This window comes from Dasypus novemcinctus, chromosome 11 (assembly GCF_030445035.2).
Source record: "Dasypus novemcinctus isolate mDasNov1 chromosome 11, mDasNov1.1.hap2, whole genome shotgun sequence".
Lineage (NCBI taxonomy): Eukaryota > Metazoa > Chordata > Mammalia > Cingulata > Dasypodidae > Dasypus > Dasypus novemcinctus.
The window spans coordinates 116,499,300-116,515,426 of NC_080683.1; the positions used below are offsets into that span (position 1 = coordinate 116,499,300).

At 45.0% G+C, this 16,127-nt stretch overlaps 1 protein-coding gene across 2 annotated transcripts in view; it reads left to right on the forward strand.

The window, feature by feature from the left end:
* Positions 1-16,127, forward strand: part of PEX7 (peroxisomal biogenesis factor 7) — a 114,763-nt gene that overhangs the window by 27,731 nt on the left and 70,905 nt on the right. For both annotated transcript variants that reach the window (XR_011650158.1, XM_004468544.5), the window contains exons 4-5: positions 3,912-3,989; positions 5,083-5,191. Coding sequence is in view for 1 of the 2 variants with exons in the window: in XM_004468544.5 (XP_004468601.2) it covers positions 3,912-3,989; positions 5,083-5,191 (187 nt within the window). In the remaining variant the exon portion in view is untranslated. The remainder of the gene's footprint in view (positions 1-3,911; positions 3,990-5,082; positions 5,192-16,127) is intronic.

Consider the following 16,127-nt stretch of genomic DNA (forward strand, 5'->3'; position numbering starts at 1 on the left):
CTGGGGGGGAGACCTTGGGGTTTTAAAAAGGTCTCTGGGAAACAGTTCATACGTGCAGAGTATCAGCAGGGCGTACATGGTATCGGCTCTAGTAATGTGTGTGGAGCTCAGGGAGGGGCTTGCTGTGCCTGTCCCCTGGCTTCTGGAGCGCGCCCCCCCCCCCCCCCCCCCCCGTGCCCTTGCTCCCTCCCTCCCTTCTCCCCAGGAGTAGCTACTGTCCTGAGTTTTGTGTTTATATTTTCTTGGCTTTCCTTTCTGGATTTGCACAGCTTTTGCATGATTTTGACCTTTGAGTAATAGACATCCCCACAGATGAACCTGACGTGCCGCTGAGGGGAGATGCGGGTGCTCCTGAGCGGCTGTTCCCTGTGGCCTGTGGCTGAGGGGGAAGAGCTTCCTCGGCTTGTCCTGGTCCCTCCAGGGAAACCGTCCTCTGGACTCCGGAGGCTTCTCTGTCGAGAAGCGGCCCCTCCATGGCCAGGATTTTCCAGTCCCTGACTTGGCTTTCTGTTTCTATTTTTAAAAGTACAACCTGAAATTTCTTTTTTATTACGACATTTCTCCCCCCACTAGAAGATGAGATCCCTGGGGGCTGGGACTCGGTCTCACATTGCACACAGTAGGTGCTTACTAACTGTGTGTTGGCTGTAAGAGCGAGTGGACCTGCAGTGGCCTCGGGGAATCCAGCCGCCCTTGTCCACTGTCTCCGAGCCTCAGCCCAGCCGTGTGCTCCTTCAGGGTTCACAGCTCACCCGTAATAATCCTGTTCCTGGGAGGCATCACCACGGGCTCTTGCTGTCCCCTCCAGCTCCGCACGCCTCAGGCGGCTCGTTGTCTCCCCTCCTCCAGCTGCCGGCAGGCCCCAGGTGGCCGCACATCGCGGCCCCATGCTCTCCCCAGGCGGGGCCAGCTCTGCTTTCGTCTTTGGGGGGGTTTCTGGTCATGGTTTTCACCTCAGGGTTCCCTGGGGACGTTGAGGCCACCCCTCAGGGCCTCCTTGCAGCCTCCTCTTCCCGACACCACACGGAGGCTGCTTTGGTGCTTCTCGTTATAGGATTTCTATATTAAACACAATTTCATTAGCTTGTTCTGTTCCGTCCTTTATCCTCATCTTTTAAACACAGTAAAACAAAACATTTACCAATCGAGTTGCCTTTACTTCCTCCTGCCCCACGTTCACCTCACCACCATGGGTGTCCTTTGCGCAGTTTCGTCCTAGAACCCTATTGTGGTGCTAAGATCAGACAGCTGGCAGCAATCCTGCCATCTGCTGGCTTCCTTCCTTGCTGTCTTTTCCTCTCATGAGGCCTGGGTTCTCCCAGCTTGGGAGGCTCACTCAGTTTTAGAAAGAGAGAAGTGTGTAGAGGCAGTGGAACCTGAGCCATGGCATTATTTTTTAGTTTGTATTTGTTCACTTGTTGTCTAAAATGAAAACCATGCCTATTTAACAGTGATGCAGGTTGAGAAGAGAAATTGATTGGTTTAATTAATTTTACCAACAATGTTTTGAGTGCCTATTATATTGTGATGGACACTGAGGATACAAGATGATTTTGCTCACGTGGTGTCTTAAGTTTGTCCTGCTGCTCTGACGGATACACACAATGGGTGCGCTTACGTAGCAGGCATTCATTGGCTCATGGTTTTGAGGCTAAAAGTTGTTCAAAATCATGATGCGGGCAAGGCTTGCTTTCTGCCTGAAGAACGTAGCCTTCTGGTGCTGGCTGCAGGCAATCCTGAGGGCTCCTTGGCTTGTATTTCTGCCGCCCATCACGAGGCGATGTCCTCTCTTTTCTCTCTTCTGTGACTTCCCGGTTCTTTTTAAAGGGCCTTCGGTAATCCAGGTGAAAGCCTGCTTCAGTTGGCCACTCTTCAACTGAAAATACCCTCTCCAAAGGTCCTTTTTACAGGGAGTCATCCCCCCCAAGGGATGTGGACTGAGATTAAGAACACACATTTTTTGGGCAACAGAATTCAATCCACCACATGAGGGGTCTCCAGATCTTGCAGGCGTGGCAGTTACTTATCCTTAACTTTAGTGAAACTTAAGTGCTGAATGAGAAGTAGGTACCAGAAGCTGCTGAGGTGCACAGGAAGCAGCTGGCTCCAGGGGACTCGGGGAGGCTTACTTCCTAAAGGAGGCAGTGGGGCTGAGTCTTGAGGGTGAGCAACGCTTCACCAAGTGAGCAGGTGCTTCAAGTCCTGGCTCTGGATAATTCATGGGGACAGAAAGGACATCGCCTGGGCCATGGAGCTCCACTGAAGGGGGAGCCCGGCAAGGGCTTCTTTTGCTGGCTGCCGTGGCCCACGGTTCCCGTGGAGCTCCAGGTCAACGTGGCCTCAAGCAGCTTGCTGTAGAGACAGCCCAGGCTGCCACTGAGAGTGGGCTCGACCGTCAGGCAGTCTGGGTTCAAATTCAGCTCTGAACTTAACTATCCCAGAGGTCGGACAAGTGACCTCTCAGCCTCGGCACAGCGTCTACCTCGTAGAAGTGAAGAGGCAATGAAAGAGGTAGAGGGCTTCCAACAACATCCAGCATGCAGTAGGGGCTCAGTAAAGATGGGTTGTCGTCCTTGTCGCTATTTTTGATTGTTGGGCTCCTGGGCCCAGTTTGTGTAAAGAAAATGCCTTTGGAACACAGCCACGCCCATTCATTGAGCTTTGTCTCAAGGGCCGAGTTGAGTAGTTGCGTCTGAGACCACATGGTCTATGAAGCCTGAAATAGTTACAGGATGGCCTTGTACAGAGGTTTGCAAGCCCTGGCCTGGAGGGTAAAAGCAAGCCCTCCAGCTCTCACGGTCTTCAGTGATTGCTGCCAGACCTGTCTTTCCATCCATAACTAGCAGGTGGTACGGCAGCTCTCTGGCTGTCCTGCACTCCTGGGTTCCTGGGCGGCTCTCTGCTGCCTGTGGACTGACCGTGTTTCCTGAGTGTCAAGGGCTATTCGCTCTTTTACGTGAATTGGGGCAGCAGCAGAACCAGGACAAGGGTGCCCCCCCAAACTCAGTAATTAAAATAAATATGGTTTCAATGCAATATTTTAAAAATCAAAATTATTGCAGAAAATCCACGATGAACAAAATATCAAGAATTTAAGTACAGGATGGGGCTCCAGTGTGTCTCACACAGCACTGGAAGCAGAGAGCAGGTAACCACACGTTGGCTGCAGCAAACCCCAGGCTCCCAGGTACTTCCCACACGGATGTGGCAGCTCAAAGAACCAGGAACCTGGCGGCTGATGACATTTGGTGACATGAACTCAGGCCCATGTCAGGTTCACTTTCACAGGTGTAAGCATGCGGGCACTTTGTTGGGCCTAGTTTACAGTATTGACCTGTATATAATCAGTTGTCTAAGACGACAAAATGTGATGAATTTTCATAATTTTTCAGAGGGTTCACTGAAAGCCGTGATGCATAGATTAGAAGAGCAGCATAGGATAACTAAAACTGTTTACCAAGAGATCTGAAAGGATCACCTGGTTCCTGTAAGCTTTTTCTAAGAAAGGCCAGATATGGGTATTAATTGAATTTTAATGCTTTCTGATAAGCACTGACCCGGCCAGGTTTTTAGATGACCAACTTTCTAATCTGCTTTGACATTTCTTCAAGGTGCTGCAAACAGTGGTTTGTTGGTAGATTTAAGAAGATGTGTAATTTTAGAGAAGGGTTTTGAAATAGTCTGTAGAATTCTGTTAAAGCAGAATGGAGCCTTAGCTGTAAGAAGTAAGCCTGGATGAATGGACAGGTGACTTTTCCATCTCTCGATACCACATGGAGATTGTAGGACTTTGGTGCTACATCGAAATGAATGGATTGTTTTTATTAGCTATCGCTATTATAAAGAGATAAAATATGATAGTAAGCCTAATGCTCTTTTGCTTTCTAAATGACACTTTACAATGTTTGTAGGTTTATAGCGTTGATTGGAGCCAAACAAGAGGTGAACAGCTTGTGGTGTCTGGCTCCTGGGATCAAACTGTCAAACTGGTATGTCAGCATTACTGTATTTAAAAAAAAAAAATTAGATTCCGGGTACCTCCTAAAAACAAAACAAACAAAAAAACTAACTCTCATTGGGGAGTGGATGTAACTCAGTGGTTGAGCGCCTGCTTCCCATATATTAATTAATACAAGGTCCTGGGGTCAATCCCTGGTATCTCCTAAAAAAAACTACAAAAAACAAAAAAATTGAGTGGATATGGCTTAAGCAGTTGAGCACTTGCTTCCCCATGGGAGGTCATGGGTTCGGTCCCTTGGTGCCTCCTAAAAACAAAGGAACAAAGAAGCAAACCAACGAAAAAACCAACTCAGGGGAGCCGATGTTGGTCAGTGGTTAGCGCTGGCATCCTGCATGGGAAGGCCAGGGTTCAGTCACCAGCTGGTACCTCAAAAAACAACAACAACAACAAAAAACAAGTATAGCTATCTCTTCCATATCTCGACTTTCCCCAGTGCGGTTTCAGTATATCTTGGGTCAGCATAAGAAATTAAGTGGGACTTTCTGGGGAGTTTTGTGGAAGCTGCAGATAATATGTGAAGGCCATCAGATGACAGAGAAACTCAGAAATGCATTACATATATATTTAGTATTGTATATCACCTATGACTGAATATTTAACCCAAATTTTACAATAACGTATAGTAAACACTCCATAAAAGAAAAAGAAAAAGTTCATACTTCTTCTCTACTATGAAGGGAGGGCTGAAAAATTTTATGTGGATTTTCCAGATCACAGGGGCACTATGTCCCTAACCACCGTGATATGGAAGGGATAACTGTACTGTCTTCCCCAAGCTTTCACTGAAGTATTTTCTTTTCTAAAAGATGTTTCTACAGTTTTTCAATTGGACAGCTAATTTTTCTCGAAAGTATGTATTGAAACACTTAGAATTTAAAATTTTCTCATCTTTTGGCTACCCAATAACTAGCTTAGCATTGATTATTTATGTCCCTTAAATAATGCCTTGCTTATAAAATTTTTGAGATATTTATGTGTAAATTGTGTATATACTATATTTTATAAAAGCATATATTCTAATCGACCTCTCTTTAGTAATTGATCTCTTCATTTATTTGTAGTGGGATCCAACGGTTGGAAAGTCACTGTGCACTTTTAGAGGACATGAAAGTGTCATTTATAGCACGATCTGGTCTCCCCACATCCCTGGCTGCTTTGCTTCAGCCTCAGGTAAATACTTAGCTGTTTAGCCAAAGCCTTACTTGTGGCGACTGTGACCTTGCTTGCCCAGTAGGTGGCGCTGTGGACCTGAGAGTCGAGCGAAAACAGGCCTGCGTTACTAGTCTTTTGTGCTCTTCAGACTGTTTCTTTCTTCCACCCTCTTGGCAAGAATTGGCCTGGGACTGGATTACTTTTCAGTGAGTCTAACCATTTGACTTGACATGTTTGTTTTGGGTGAGGCAGGAAGACAAGGAGCAAGGCAGGGCTTTGGCCTCAGACTCACTTGAGTTGACTGCTGTCTCCTCCTCATAGTAAGATGGGGATAGGGGAACGGGGGTGGCTCAGTGGTTGAGCACCTGCCTCCCATATACTAGGTCCTGGGTTCCTCCTGGGAAAAAAAAAAAGATGGGGAAAATATCTCCTGATCACGAGCTTGTGGTGGAGATTAAATAAGGAGCACACTTCCTTCTCTTGGTGCCCCCTCCTTCAGGGGTGTTCTCTCTAGTTCACTGCCACTGAGCCATGGCAAGGATGTTGTGGGAGTGAATTTTATCTGTTTGCTTTTAAGTCACATCAGCAACTCTATGGCAAAGCAGGCACTTATATTTATATGTCTCTATATTTTTGTGGAGAAAGATCATTTTATAGAAATTTAATAATCCTACTGTTGTAGTGTTTGTATAAAAATTTCCAAATTTGGTTTGTCGACTGATTTATAAGCCATCTAAAACATGTCGATCCAGGTAACAAGTAGCTATCATTCTTTATTCATCTGACGGGCAGCGCGGAAAGACTGAGGGGGTACATCTGTTTACCACGTCAGACTGTTGTTTAACAGTTAAGTGTAATGCTGTAGACTAGTTTGCAAAATCATTTTAGAATTTTAAATTATATTAGAATTTACATTAGAATTCACAAAATATAAAGGCATCGCTGCTCTGCAATCAGTTGTATGTAAGCTGTCGTGAAGCATTGCCCTGTCTCTGCAGAGCGCCATGGAGGGCAGCAGAGCCCACCGCAGGTGGCCCCCCGGGTGCACGCCCTGCCTGCCCCACCCCTGGCGGCTCTGGACTGCCGTTTCCTCTTTCTTGTCACAGCCCTGGAGCTCTGCCCTTGTGGCGCGTGTGCTTTCATCCCTTTACCTTTCCTTCCTGCCAGTCGGGCCAGTCTCTGTGTTCTCCTGACTTCTACGTGAAGAAGTCGAGCACGAGGCCCTAGCAGAGTGCAGTGCCTCCTCTGCACGGTCCATGTCGGGCTGGTTCTCTGCAGGAGGAAGCGTTCCTGCGGGGAGGCGCGTGGAGCCGCAGTGCGGGGCCTGGGAATAGGGACTGTGCTTCTCAGTGGGGGATATTGTCCTGTCCTCCACAGCGTGACTTTTCATAATGCCAGTTAGGTGGAGCGCAGCTTTGGGGAATGAGGGAATACGCTTCCTAGTAGAGAGATCATGGGTTCCAAACCCTTCAACATCGAGAACCTGTCTGTCTCCTTTCAGTAGCCCGAGATTACTTTGCTTAAGATTTGGTCTGTTTATCAAAATAAAGATTGCTAAGACTAAGTAAAAGTTTTAAGAATCTGTTACCTGGGCTAACAAATCATATGTGTTGTTTGCCACAAAACATGATCGCTCTTAAATTTTTTGCTTTTATAACTTTAAAAAAGACACATGAGTTTATTTTTTAAAAATTCCATGGAAATTCAAACCACACAGAACATGCCACCCCAATGCCCCTCAGGATAACTATGCTAATGTTTTCTTGTATTTCTCCAGAAAAATTATGTGCCCATTCCCCAATATATAGTACACCAAACTAAAAATAATAATGGGGAATATCCTTCAGGAAAAAGTCAAATATCCTCAAAGGCTAATTTGCTTAGTGATATTTGGTTTTATAATTACATGCTTATAGCTATAAATCATCTTTGTTGGTGAAATCCTGTGGGAAAAATAACTTTGTAATTTTGAGTCAGAAAATCTCATTTCAAATTACTTTTCTCAACTAAATATATTATTTTTAAAAAACATTTATTGATTGTGGAGGTTTCTGAGTTGCTTCAGTCAGCGTTAGAGCTGAGTTTAGTGAGTCATACATCCATTCAGGAAGAGGGTGGTTCTTAGTCTGTAGTATTGAATGAACTTGATGCGGAAGAACATTTTGTTGAATTATTGATTTAAATTTATGAAAACAGCAACTTCTTTTATTTGATCTACCACCAGTAAACATTTGGCCAAAGAGTTGTCTGAATACTGTTTCTTAAAATCTCTCTCTCGCTCTCACACTCCCATATATCTTTGTTTTTTTAAAGATTTTTATTTTTTGTTTATTTCACTCCCTTTGCCCAGCCCCCAGTTGTCTGCTTTTTGTGTCCATTTGCTGTGTGTTCTTCTGTGTCCGCTTGTATTCTTGTCAGCAGCACTGGGAAACAGCATCTCTTTTTTGTTGTGTCATATTGCTGCATCACCTCTCCTTGTACATGGGGCTCCCCTCCTTGGGGGACACCCCTGCATGGCACGGCACTCCTTGCGTGCATCAGCACTGTGCGTGGGCCAGCTCCACACGGGTCAAAGAGGCCCTGGGTTTGAACCCTGGACCTCCCATGTGGTAGGCGGAAGCTCTGTCAGTTGAGCCAAATCCGCTTCCCACGTATATCTATTTAAAATATCTTATACTTCATTCCTCTTTTAGGTAATTTGGTGATGTGTGTCATGTGCCATTAAAGCTTTTTAAAATGTAGAGATGAAACATGGTGAGCAATTTAGTTGGTCTTGGCCAGACAGAGTTGCTCATCTGGTGGTCTCCCAGTAACGGTTTTCCTGCCTCCTCGCTGGACATGTAGAGGGAAGGAGAAACCAGGTCTGCTTAGGGTATTCGATGTGAGGAATCAATGAATTAGCACCTCTTAGGGATGTATGCATGAATATAATCTATAGGACACTGATTATTCTCATTTGGGTTTTATGAACAGCAATGAACTCAACAGAAGAAAGCTTGGAGTAGAGCAAACTACATTGAGGGCAAAACACTGCCCTTCACCAACACAGCCCTGCCTGGTCATTTACATATTGCCTGTGGCAGACTTGAGTGGCTGTGACAGAGACCCAGAGGCCCCAAGCCCAAAATATCTACTATCTGGCCCCTTCCAGAAATGTTTGCTGACCCCTGAGTAGAGCCTTGAGGGGAGATAAAGCGGCAGCACTTTGTAGAGTTTGGTGGTGGAGGAGAGGAGAGAGGGCAAGAGCTGGAGGAGGAGGGAGCATGGAGGGAGGTTTTGCTTGTATTTAACTGGGAGACACTGTAAATGAAGATAAGGCGTCAGTAGAAAGTTAGGAAAGGGTGAGACAGCAATCTTTTGTGCTAGAAAAAGGTTTCCATTCCAGGATTATACAAATCTTCCCCTAAATTTTCTTCTCGTACTTTTATGGAATAGTGAAATTTTTAAAAATTCATATTGAATTCATCAGGAATTTATTTTAGAATAAAAAGTAAGGCAGAACTTTAACCCTCCCACCCACCCGGTGGCTTAGCAGTTGTTGTAATGCCTTGATAAAATGTTCTTTTCCCCACTGATTTGAAATAAAAATAGTGATGATAACTTTCGTTTCCTGACCATTTTACTATGTCAGGCCCAATATAAACCCTTCAGATTTTTAACCTAATAATTTTATATTGGGAACTGTTACCTTTATCACTGTATTTGGGTCCATTTCTGAGGCTTTCTGCTTTGACAGTTCATTTGTTTGCCTCTGTACATGCCACATTGATTAACTGCATTTGTTTCATAATACATTTTAGTTTCTGGTAGCATAAGCCTTCTCCCCCTGCTCTTTGGTTTCATTCATTTTTGGGGATTTCTTCATTATTTATTTTTTCCAGATGATTTTTATAATTCCAAAGAGTGAAAAAATTCTGTTGGAATTTTAATTGGGTTTGCAGTAAATGTGCAGATTAATTTGGGTCATCTTCTATATTCTTAATTGTGGAAAATTTCTCATCCAACAAGAAGCATTTCAAGTAACTGCTCCTAGTATAGTCTTTCATTTAATTATCCAGCATCCAAAGGTAGGTAGGTAATTGTTCTTTTCTTGGTAATAAACTTTATCAGTGCCCAGAGTTGTTGGATTATCTCTAGTGCTTTTCTATAGTTAATATTATGTCACAGAAATCCTTTTCATTAGTTGATTTTATTGTTACTTTTTAATTCTAAAAATTAAAAATGATCAAATGTCTTTGAATTCTGGAAATATAATTGGATTTAAGATACTTGGCAAGGAAACCTTCAGGCGAATTGTGTACAGGCTAGTATATCCATTTAGATTAAGCAATTTTTTGAGATCCTAAAATAATAGTGAATAATAGTAACTTCTGTGTGTAGAGGCACAATTAATTCAAAAAGTCTTTGTTCTCTAGTTAAAATTAACGGCATTGTGTTCTGCAATGAAGAGCAGTACACTCTAGCAACTTATAAAATTCTTACTATTATCTTTAAAAAATCCCAAGTTATCTTAAGTCATAGCTTTGTATTCATAATCTGAATTAAATCTTTTCCAAAATATGGGACCAGTAATATCTTCCCCTTGTCATGTTTCCTTTTCCAAGCCTAGACTTTCTTTGTCTTTGCTTTCTGTGGCACAGGGAACTATAAGGCAGGGTATGTATTAGGTAAGTGATTGAAATATTAATGTGCTTAATTTGAATTAACGAACCCTTTATCTTGCATATATAACTTGAGTTAGTAACCTTTCATGTTTCTAATTTAGCCTAAATGCTAATGCTGGTAGGGAATCAAGTCTGGAGGAGGACCGCGGTTCATTATGGAAGAACATGCTTGGTTACAGTGTTAGTGCTTAGAATTTTATTGTAGCTGGTGAAAGCTCTAAAGCTCTATCACAGAGACTATTCGTCCATGTTGAATGAAAATTCTTGTAAGGGTGTGAATGAGATTAGCATCCTTTATATGTTTTTCTTAGGGTAGTGCTGTCCTTTCCTGTATCCCACAGTTTCAAAGGAGTTACTTGGAGGTGATTAGGGTATAGAGTAGATCCACCTTCAGAAGGAACTGGAACGTGCTTCCCTCCTAGTGAAAAAGTGAAGACATCTTAGAGTTCTGATCAGCAACATTCACAATAAACTAATACCATTGAGTATCAGTTTATCTATTTAGAAAAATATTAGTAAGTAAAACGGCCTGAACTACTGACAGGTTTGTTTGTTTTTCTTTTGGGAGGTACTGGGGATTGAACTCAGGACCCTGCGCATGGGAAAAAGGTGCTCAACCACTGAGCCACATCCACTCCCCAGTGAGACCTGGCCCTTTCGTTGGTTTGTTTTTGTTTCCAGGAGGTACGGGAGATCGAGCCCAGTGTCCTGTACATGGGAAGCAGGTGCCCAACCACTTGAGCTACATCTGCTCCCCCTGCTAGGTTTTTTTTAATTTTTATTGATTTTGTAAAAATATTACATTAAAAAAATATGAGGTCCCATTCGACCCCACCACCCCCACCGCACCCCTCCCCCCCCCCCCCAGCAACACTCACTCCCATCATCATGACACATCCATTGCATTTGGTAAGTACATCTCTGGGTATCTCTGCACCTCATGGTCATTGGTCCACATCATGGCCCACACTCTCCCCCATTCCATCCAGTGAGCCCTGGGAGGATTTACAATGTCCGGTGATTGCCCCTGAAGCACCATCCAGGGCAACTCCAAGTCCCAAAGGCGCCTCCACATCTCATCTCTTCCTGCCATTCCCCATACCCATCAGTCACCATGTCCACTTTTCCCACTCCATTGCCACCTTTTCTCTGAGGTCCTTGGATTGATTGTGTCCGTTGCATCTCTATGTCAAGAGGAGGCTCAGATTCCACATGGTTACTGGATGCAATCCTCCTGCTTTCAGTTGTAGGCACTCTAGGCTCCATGGTGTGGTGGTTGCCCTTCTTCAACTCCATCTTAGCTGAGTGAGGTGAGTCCAATAATTCAGATTGTAGGAGCTGGAGTCTGTTGAGGCTCAGGGCCTAGCTATCATATTGTCAGTAAAAAGATTCAATCCCCTAAATATATCTTAAACCCCAATACCAACTACAATTCCAGTAAAGTAGCATGATAGTCTTATGAAAAGAGATCCCCTCTGGGTCCAGTTTCATCACGCAGAAACACCAGCTCCATAGAAGGGCCATCTGACATGGCAGTGAACCCTATCTGCCATGACCGTAGAACCCGTGGGTCCCTTTAGCCCTCAAAGGAACCAATACCTGGGGATTGTATCTACTTTATCTGTCTCTTAGACTCTGCTCAGTTGTGCATAAGGGAAATCCTTCTGACAGCCTCCAGACTCTTTTTTTTTTAGAGACTCATAGCCATATAAACTCATTTCTCCTTTCTATTTCCCCCTTACATTAGATCAAACAGCATTTTAAAGTCATTATTCTATGTAGACAGGGATATTCTACTGATCCGCATCGAACCTTCAATTCAAGGTCATTTTCCAGTTGCATTATCAGTTGTTAGCTGATAGTGATCCCTCGGTGCCAGGGAGGCTCATCCCCGGGTGTCATGTCCCACGCTGGGGGGAAGGCGTTGCATTTAGATGCTGAGTTAGGCTTCGAGACTGGCCACATTTGAGTAATATGAAGGCTATCAGGAGGAAATTCCCAGGCACAGTGCTGCTCTAGGCCTTGTTCTTATTTCAGGCCTATAGGCTCACAAGCATAGTCATTAGTATCAGGGGCTTACTGTTGGACCTTCATTCCTTCTCGGTCCTTGCCACTGCACTTGGGGGACTGCCGCTGCTCCCCTAGGGACCACGGCACAGCACCCCCGGCCAGGGACCCAGTACCCCCCCAGCTTTAGTTTTTAATTGTTGCCACTATGAGTATATCCAAATATTACCATGCACCCTGGACATATGCCCTGTATAGCTCCCTGTCAACCATATATCCCCTGTCAATAGTATCCCATACCAGTATTTCTCCGCTGCCATTGTTGGACCACTCTGGGATCCAGAACTTCCTGAATATTGAAGCCCCAATATCATGTCAGGATCTCTTACTAGCAAAATGGAATATAGCGATGGGTTTAAAGGTTAGATATAGAATACGCGTTGACTTGGAAAAATTCTACATAAAAACTCTTTACCTCACTATTTTATATATATATTTTTTTTAATTATTTTTTTTTTCAAATTATCATGTCTATTTTTTTTTTAAGATTTATTTATTTATTTCTCTCCCCTCTCCCTCCACCCCGGTTGTCTGTTCTCTGTGTCTATTTGCTGGGTGTTCTTATTTTTGTCCGCTTCTGTTGTTGTCAGCGGCACGGGAATCTGTTTCTTTTTGTTGTGTCATCTTGTTGTGTCAGCTCTCCGTGTGTGCGGCACTATTCCTGGGCAGGCTGAACTTTCTTTCACGCTGGGCAGTTCTCCTTAACGGGGTGCACTTCTGGCACGTGGGGCTCCCCTACACTGGGGACACCCCTGCGTGGCAGGCACTCCTTGCACGCATCAGCACTGCGCATGGGCCAGCTCCACACGGGTCAAGGAGGCCCGGGGCTTGAACTGAGGACCTCCCATGTGGTAGACGGACGCCCTAACCACTGGGCCAAGTCCGCTTCCCATTTATATGGTTTTGTTAATTTACAATTTTAAGGCTCTAAAATTGTCTTCCTTTATTTTCAGTGATGATTCTTTTTATGTCAGTGACCTATGAAAAGTCAGAAAGTGACAAAATCATAAACAGATGCGGCTACGTTTCCCTCAGATCTCGGGCGGCACTGCGTGCAGGAGCCCGTGTTTGGTTCGAGGCACCACACTTCCTCTTACACTGGCCTTTGTGTCGGGCGGTGTTTGCAACACCGGCTGTGGATATAGCTGTGCAAGAGTCCGTGTGTAAGGGTGAACAGCCTAGTATGATGAGTTGGGTGCTTTTTAAACTGTCTGCAAGGTGTACATAGGTGGTACCTAAAAACAGTCTTGTATCAGCCAAAGAGAACATCTGTTTAATGACATTACCTTCACGTATTGCATTAGAAATGAATACAGCAGTTGTTATATCAGCCCAGGCTGCTTTGTTGGAAATTGAGAGAAATCCTTACCACACTGCCTGAAGGAGACAGATCATTTAGCTGCTCACGTGTGAATTAGCGGGTCTGGCTCCAGCTGGACACCGGGCTCGGGCTGCTCTTGCCCTCTCTTCTGTTCGTGGGTCTCAGTAGCAGGCACCAGGTGATAGGAAGATGGAGGCAGCAGCCGGCTTCTGCGTCCGCTCTGGTTTCTTCCTTGTAGGAAAAATGAATGGTTCCTCAGAGATCTGGGGGTTTCCTTTTCTCTCTTTGGCTCTGATGGGTCCACGTTCTTGAGCTGGCGATGGTACCTGGAGAGGGATGCAGTGTGCTGCTGGGCCAAGGCCTGACTCGGTGCTGCAGGTAGTACCCAAACAGCAGACACTGAAATGGAAAGAGTGGGTCCTGGTTGGGTAGAGGTAGGCTGATGGATTCTAGGGGGCCAAGACTCACCAAGGTGGCTCCATGTCTAAGGCTAAAGATAAACCAGAAGGGACTAGATGAAAATCAAGCACTGGACTGATAAACTGTAAAATAGGTTCTTTGAAAAAGAACAAAAACTTTTCCCGTGAGGCTTTATTTAGGTGCAGTAAAGCCATTTCCTGGTATTTGCAAATCTAGAACCAAATTTGTGATCATTAGCTTTATTGCCAGGCCCCCTAGAGGGGAGTTTGTAGAGCTCCAGCTCTAGCTCCAGCTCCCACAGGGGCATTCTCCAAGGACGCTGCCTTCTGTCTAGTTCACAATAGTTGAATTAGCACAGAATTCATATTCCTAAATTACATGAGATAGAAAGGAAGAATATTCGAGCTGTTTGTATAAAGAGAATTAATGTGAATTGCACTTTGTTTTGAACCATGAAAACTAAATTACTGCTGTTACAGACTCTACATAATTGCATGGAAGTCATAGCCATGCCTGAATGTGTGGGGTCCAGCAGTTAAAATTAACCTCATTCTACTTCAAGGAAAAGTCCTGTTACATTCAAGAGGCATCTGGCATTTTGACTCAATTAAATTATTTGGACCCAATCTCCTTCCTTTTGCTACTCAGTACACTTCACAGTTTCAGCCTCTCTGTTTCTTCTCTTTTTCCTTGCCCAGCCTCCTCTTACCTGCTCCAGCTTTAAGGCAGACATATGAGCAGCCAGCCCTTCCTACTCTGTGTTGTGCATTTAAACTCACTGGTCCAGCCACTAGCGGTCAGTCTGCAAGCAGTAAGAAAAGCTGGTAATTCAGGTGGATCCATGGCACCACCACATGGCCCTGATAAAACGTCTGGCTGACAATGAGAGGCCAGTTGTCTGGCAAATGTGATTTGAACACAGGCGGAAATACAAATGTCCTGGTGGCTAGAAGAATTGAGTGAGTCATTGTGCCATTTGGCTGAGGATGAGGATAGAGTATCAGACTTGCAGAGCGGAGTGGATTCTCAGCCCCCGCGGGGCAGGCCTCCACAGTTCTCTGCCCCATAAATTAACTGCAAGAAGGGCCGAGCCAAGCCACGTTTGTTTGTTTTTTTAAATGTTGCACGAATATGACAGTGCTGAATCAAAATACCATGCCAGAGAAGTTTAGAATAGCCCTCCAGGGAAGCGGATTTGGCCCAACAGATAGGGTGTCCGCCTACCACCTGGGAGGCCCAAGGTTCAAACCCAGGGCCTCCTGACCCATGTGGAGCTGGCCCATATGCAGTGCTGATGCGCGCAAGGAGTGCCGTGCCACGCAGGGGTGTCCCCCGCATAGGGGAGCCCCACACGCAAGGAGTGTGCCCCGTGAGGAGAGCCGCCCCGCGTGAAAAAAGTGCAGCCTGCCCAGGAGTGGGGCCGCACACACGGAGAGCTGACGCAGCAAGATGATGTCACAAAAAGAGACACAGATTCTCGGGGCTGCTGACAAGAATATAAGCGGACATAGAAGAACACACAGTGAATGGACACAGAGCAGACAACTGGGGTGGGAGGGGGGGAAGGGGAGAGAAATAAATAAAGAATAAATCTTAAAAAAAAAAAGAATAGCCCTCCGCCAACCCTTTGTTGTTGTTGAAGTGAAGTGTAACACACTAAACAGTGCATAATCTTAAGTACACAGCGCAGTGCATTTTCACAGTGTACACATCTGTGTAGCCAGTGCGGAGGCTGAGAAACAATATTAGCAGGACCCCTGCCCTACCAGCCTCTGCCATCCCCCACACCAGCTGATCACGCGCCCATCTTCTAATAGCACAGGTGGCCGTGGCCTGTGTTTAAACTGTGTGTTTCTCTCAGTAGTTTGTTGTGTGAGGTTCCTCCATATCGTTATTAGAATAGCAGTTACATTTTTTGTTGTTGCTCAGTCCTGGGGTTGAACCTGGGACCTGGTATGGGAAGCCAGCACTTAACCACTGCGCCACATTGGCTCCCCTGAGTTGGTATTTTTTTCATTTGTTTTGTGTGTGTGTTTGTTTTAGTTTTTAGGAGGCACAGGGAACCAAACCCAGGACCTCTCATGTAGGAAGCAGGTGCTCAACTCCCTGAGCCACATCTGCTCCCCAGCAGTTACTTTTAAATCTCCTAGTCCACACTCATTGTGCCTTCTTAATGCGTGAAGTCATTCACATGCCCAGATCGTTTACTTCGAGGGTGAAGTCAAGCTCACTGAACCTTAACCAGTTGCTGAGTCGTGGCTATAGCACACTTTGTAGTTAAAGACCTAGTATGAAATTTTCTTTTGAACACTGGTGGCCATCATTTAGACATTTTATATGTTTCAGTTGAAACCTCTTGTTGAAGCAAATGTTTTTCTCTGGGAGTAGGTTTTTTAGTGACTGCCGCCGCAGGAGAATTCCATTCACTCGCTCCCTGATGAAAAGGATCTCTCTGCCTGGAGGTGATAGATCTTGAACTCTC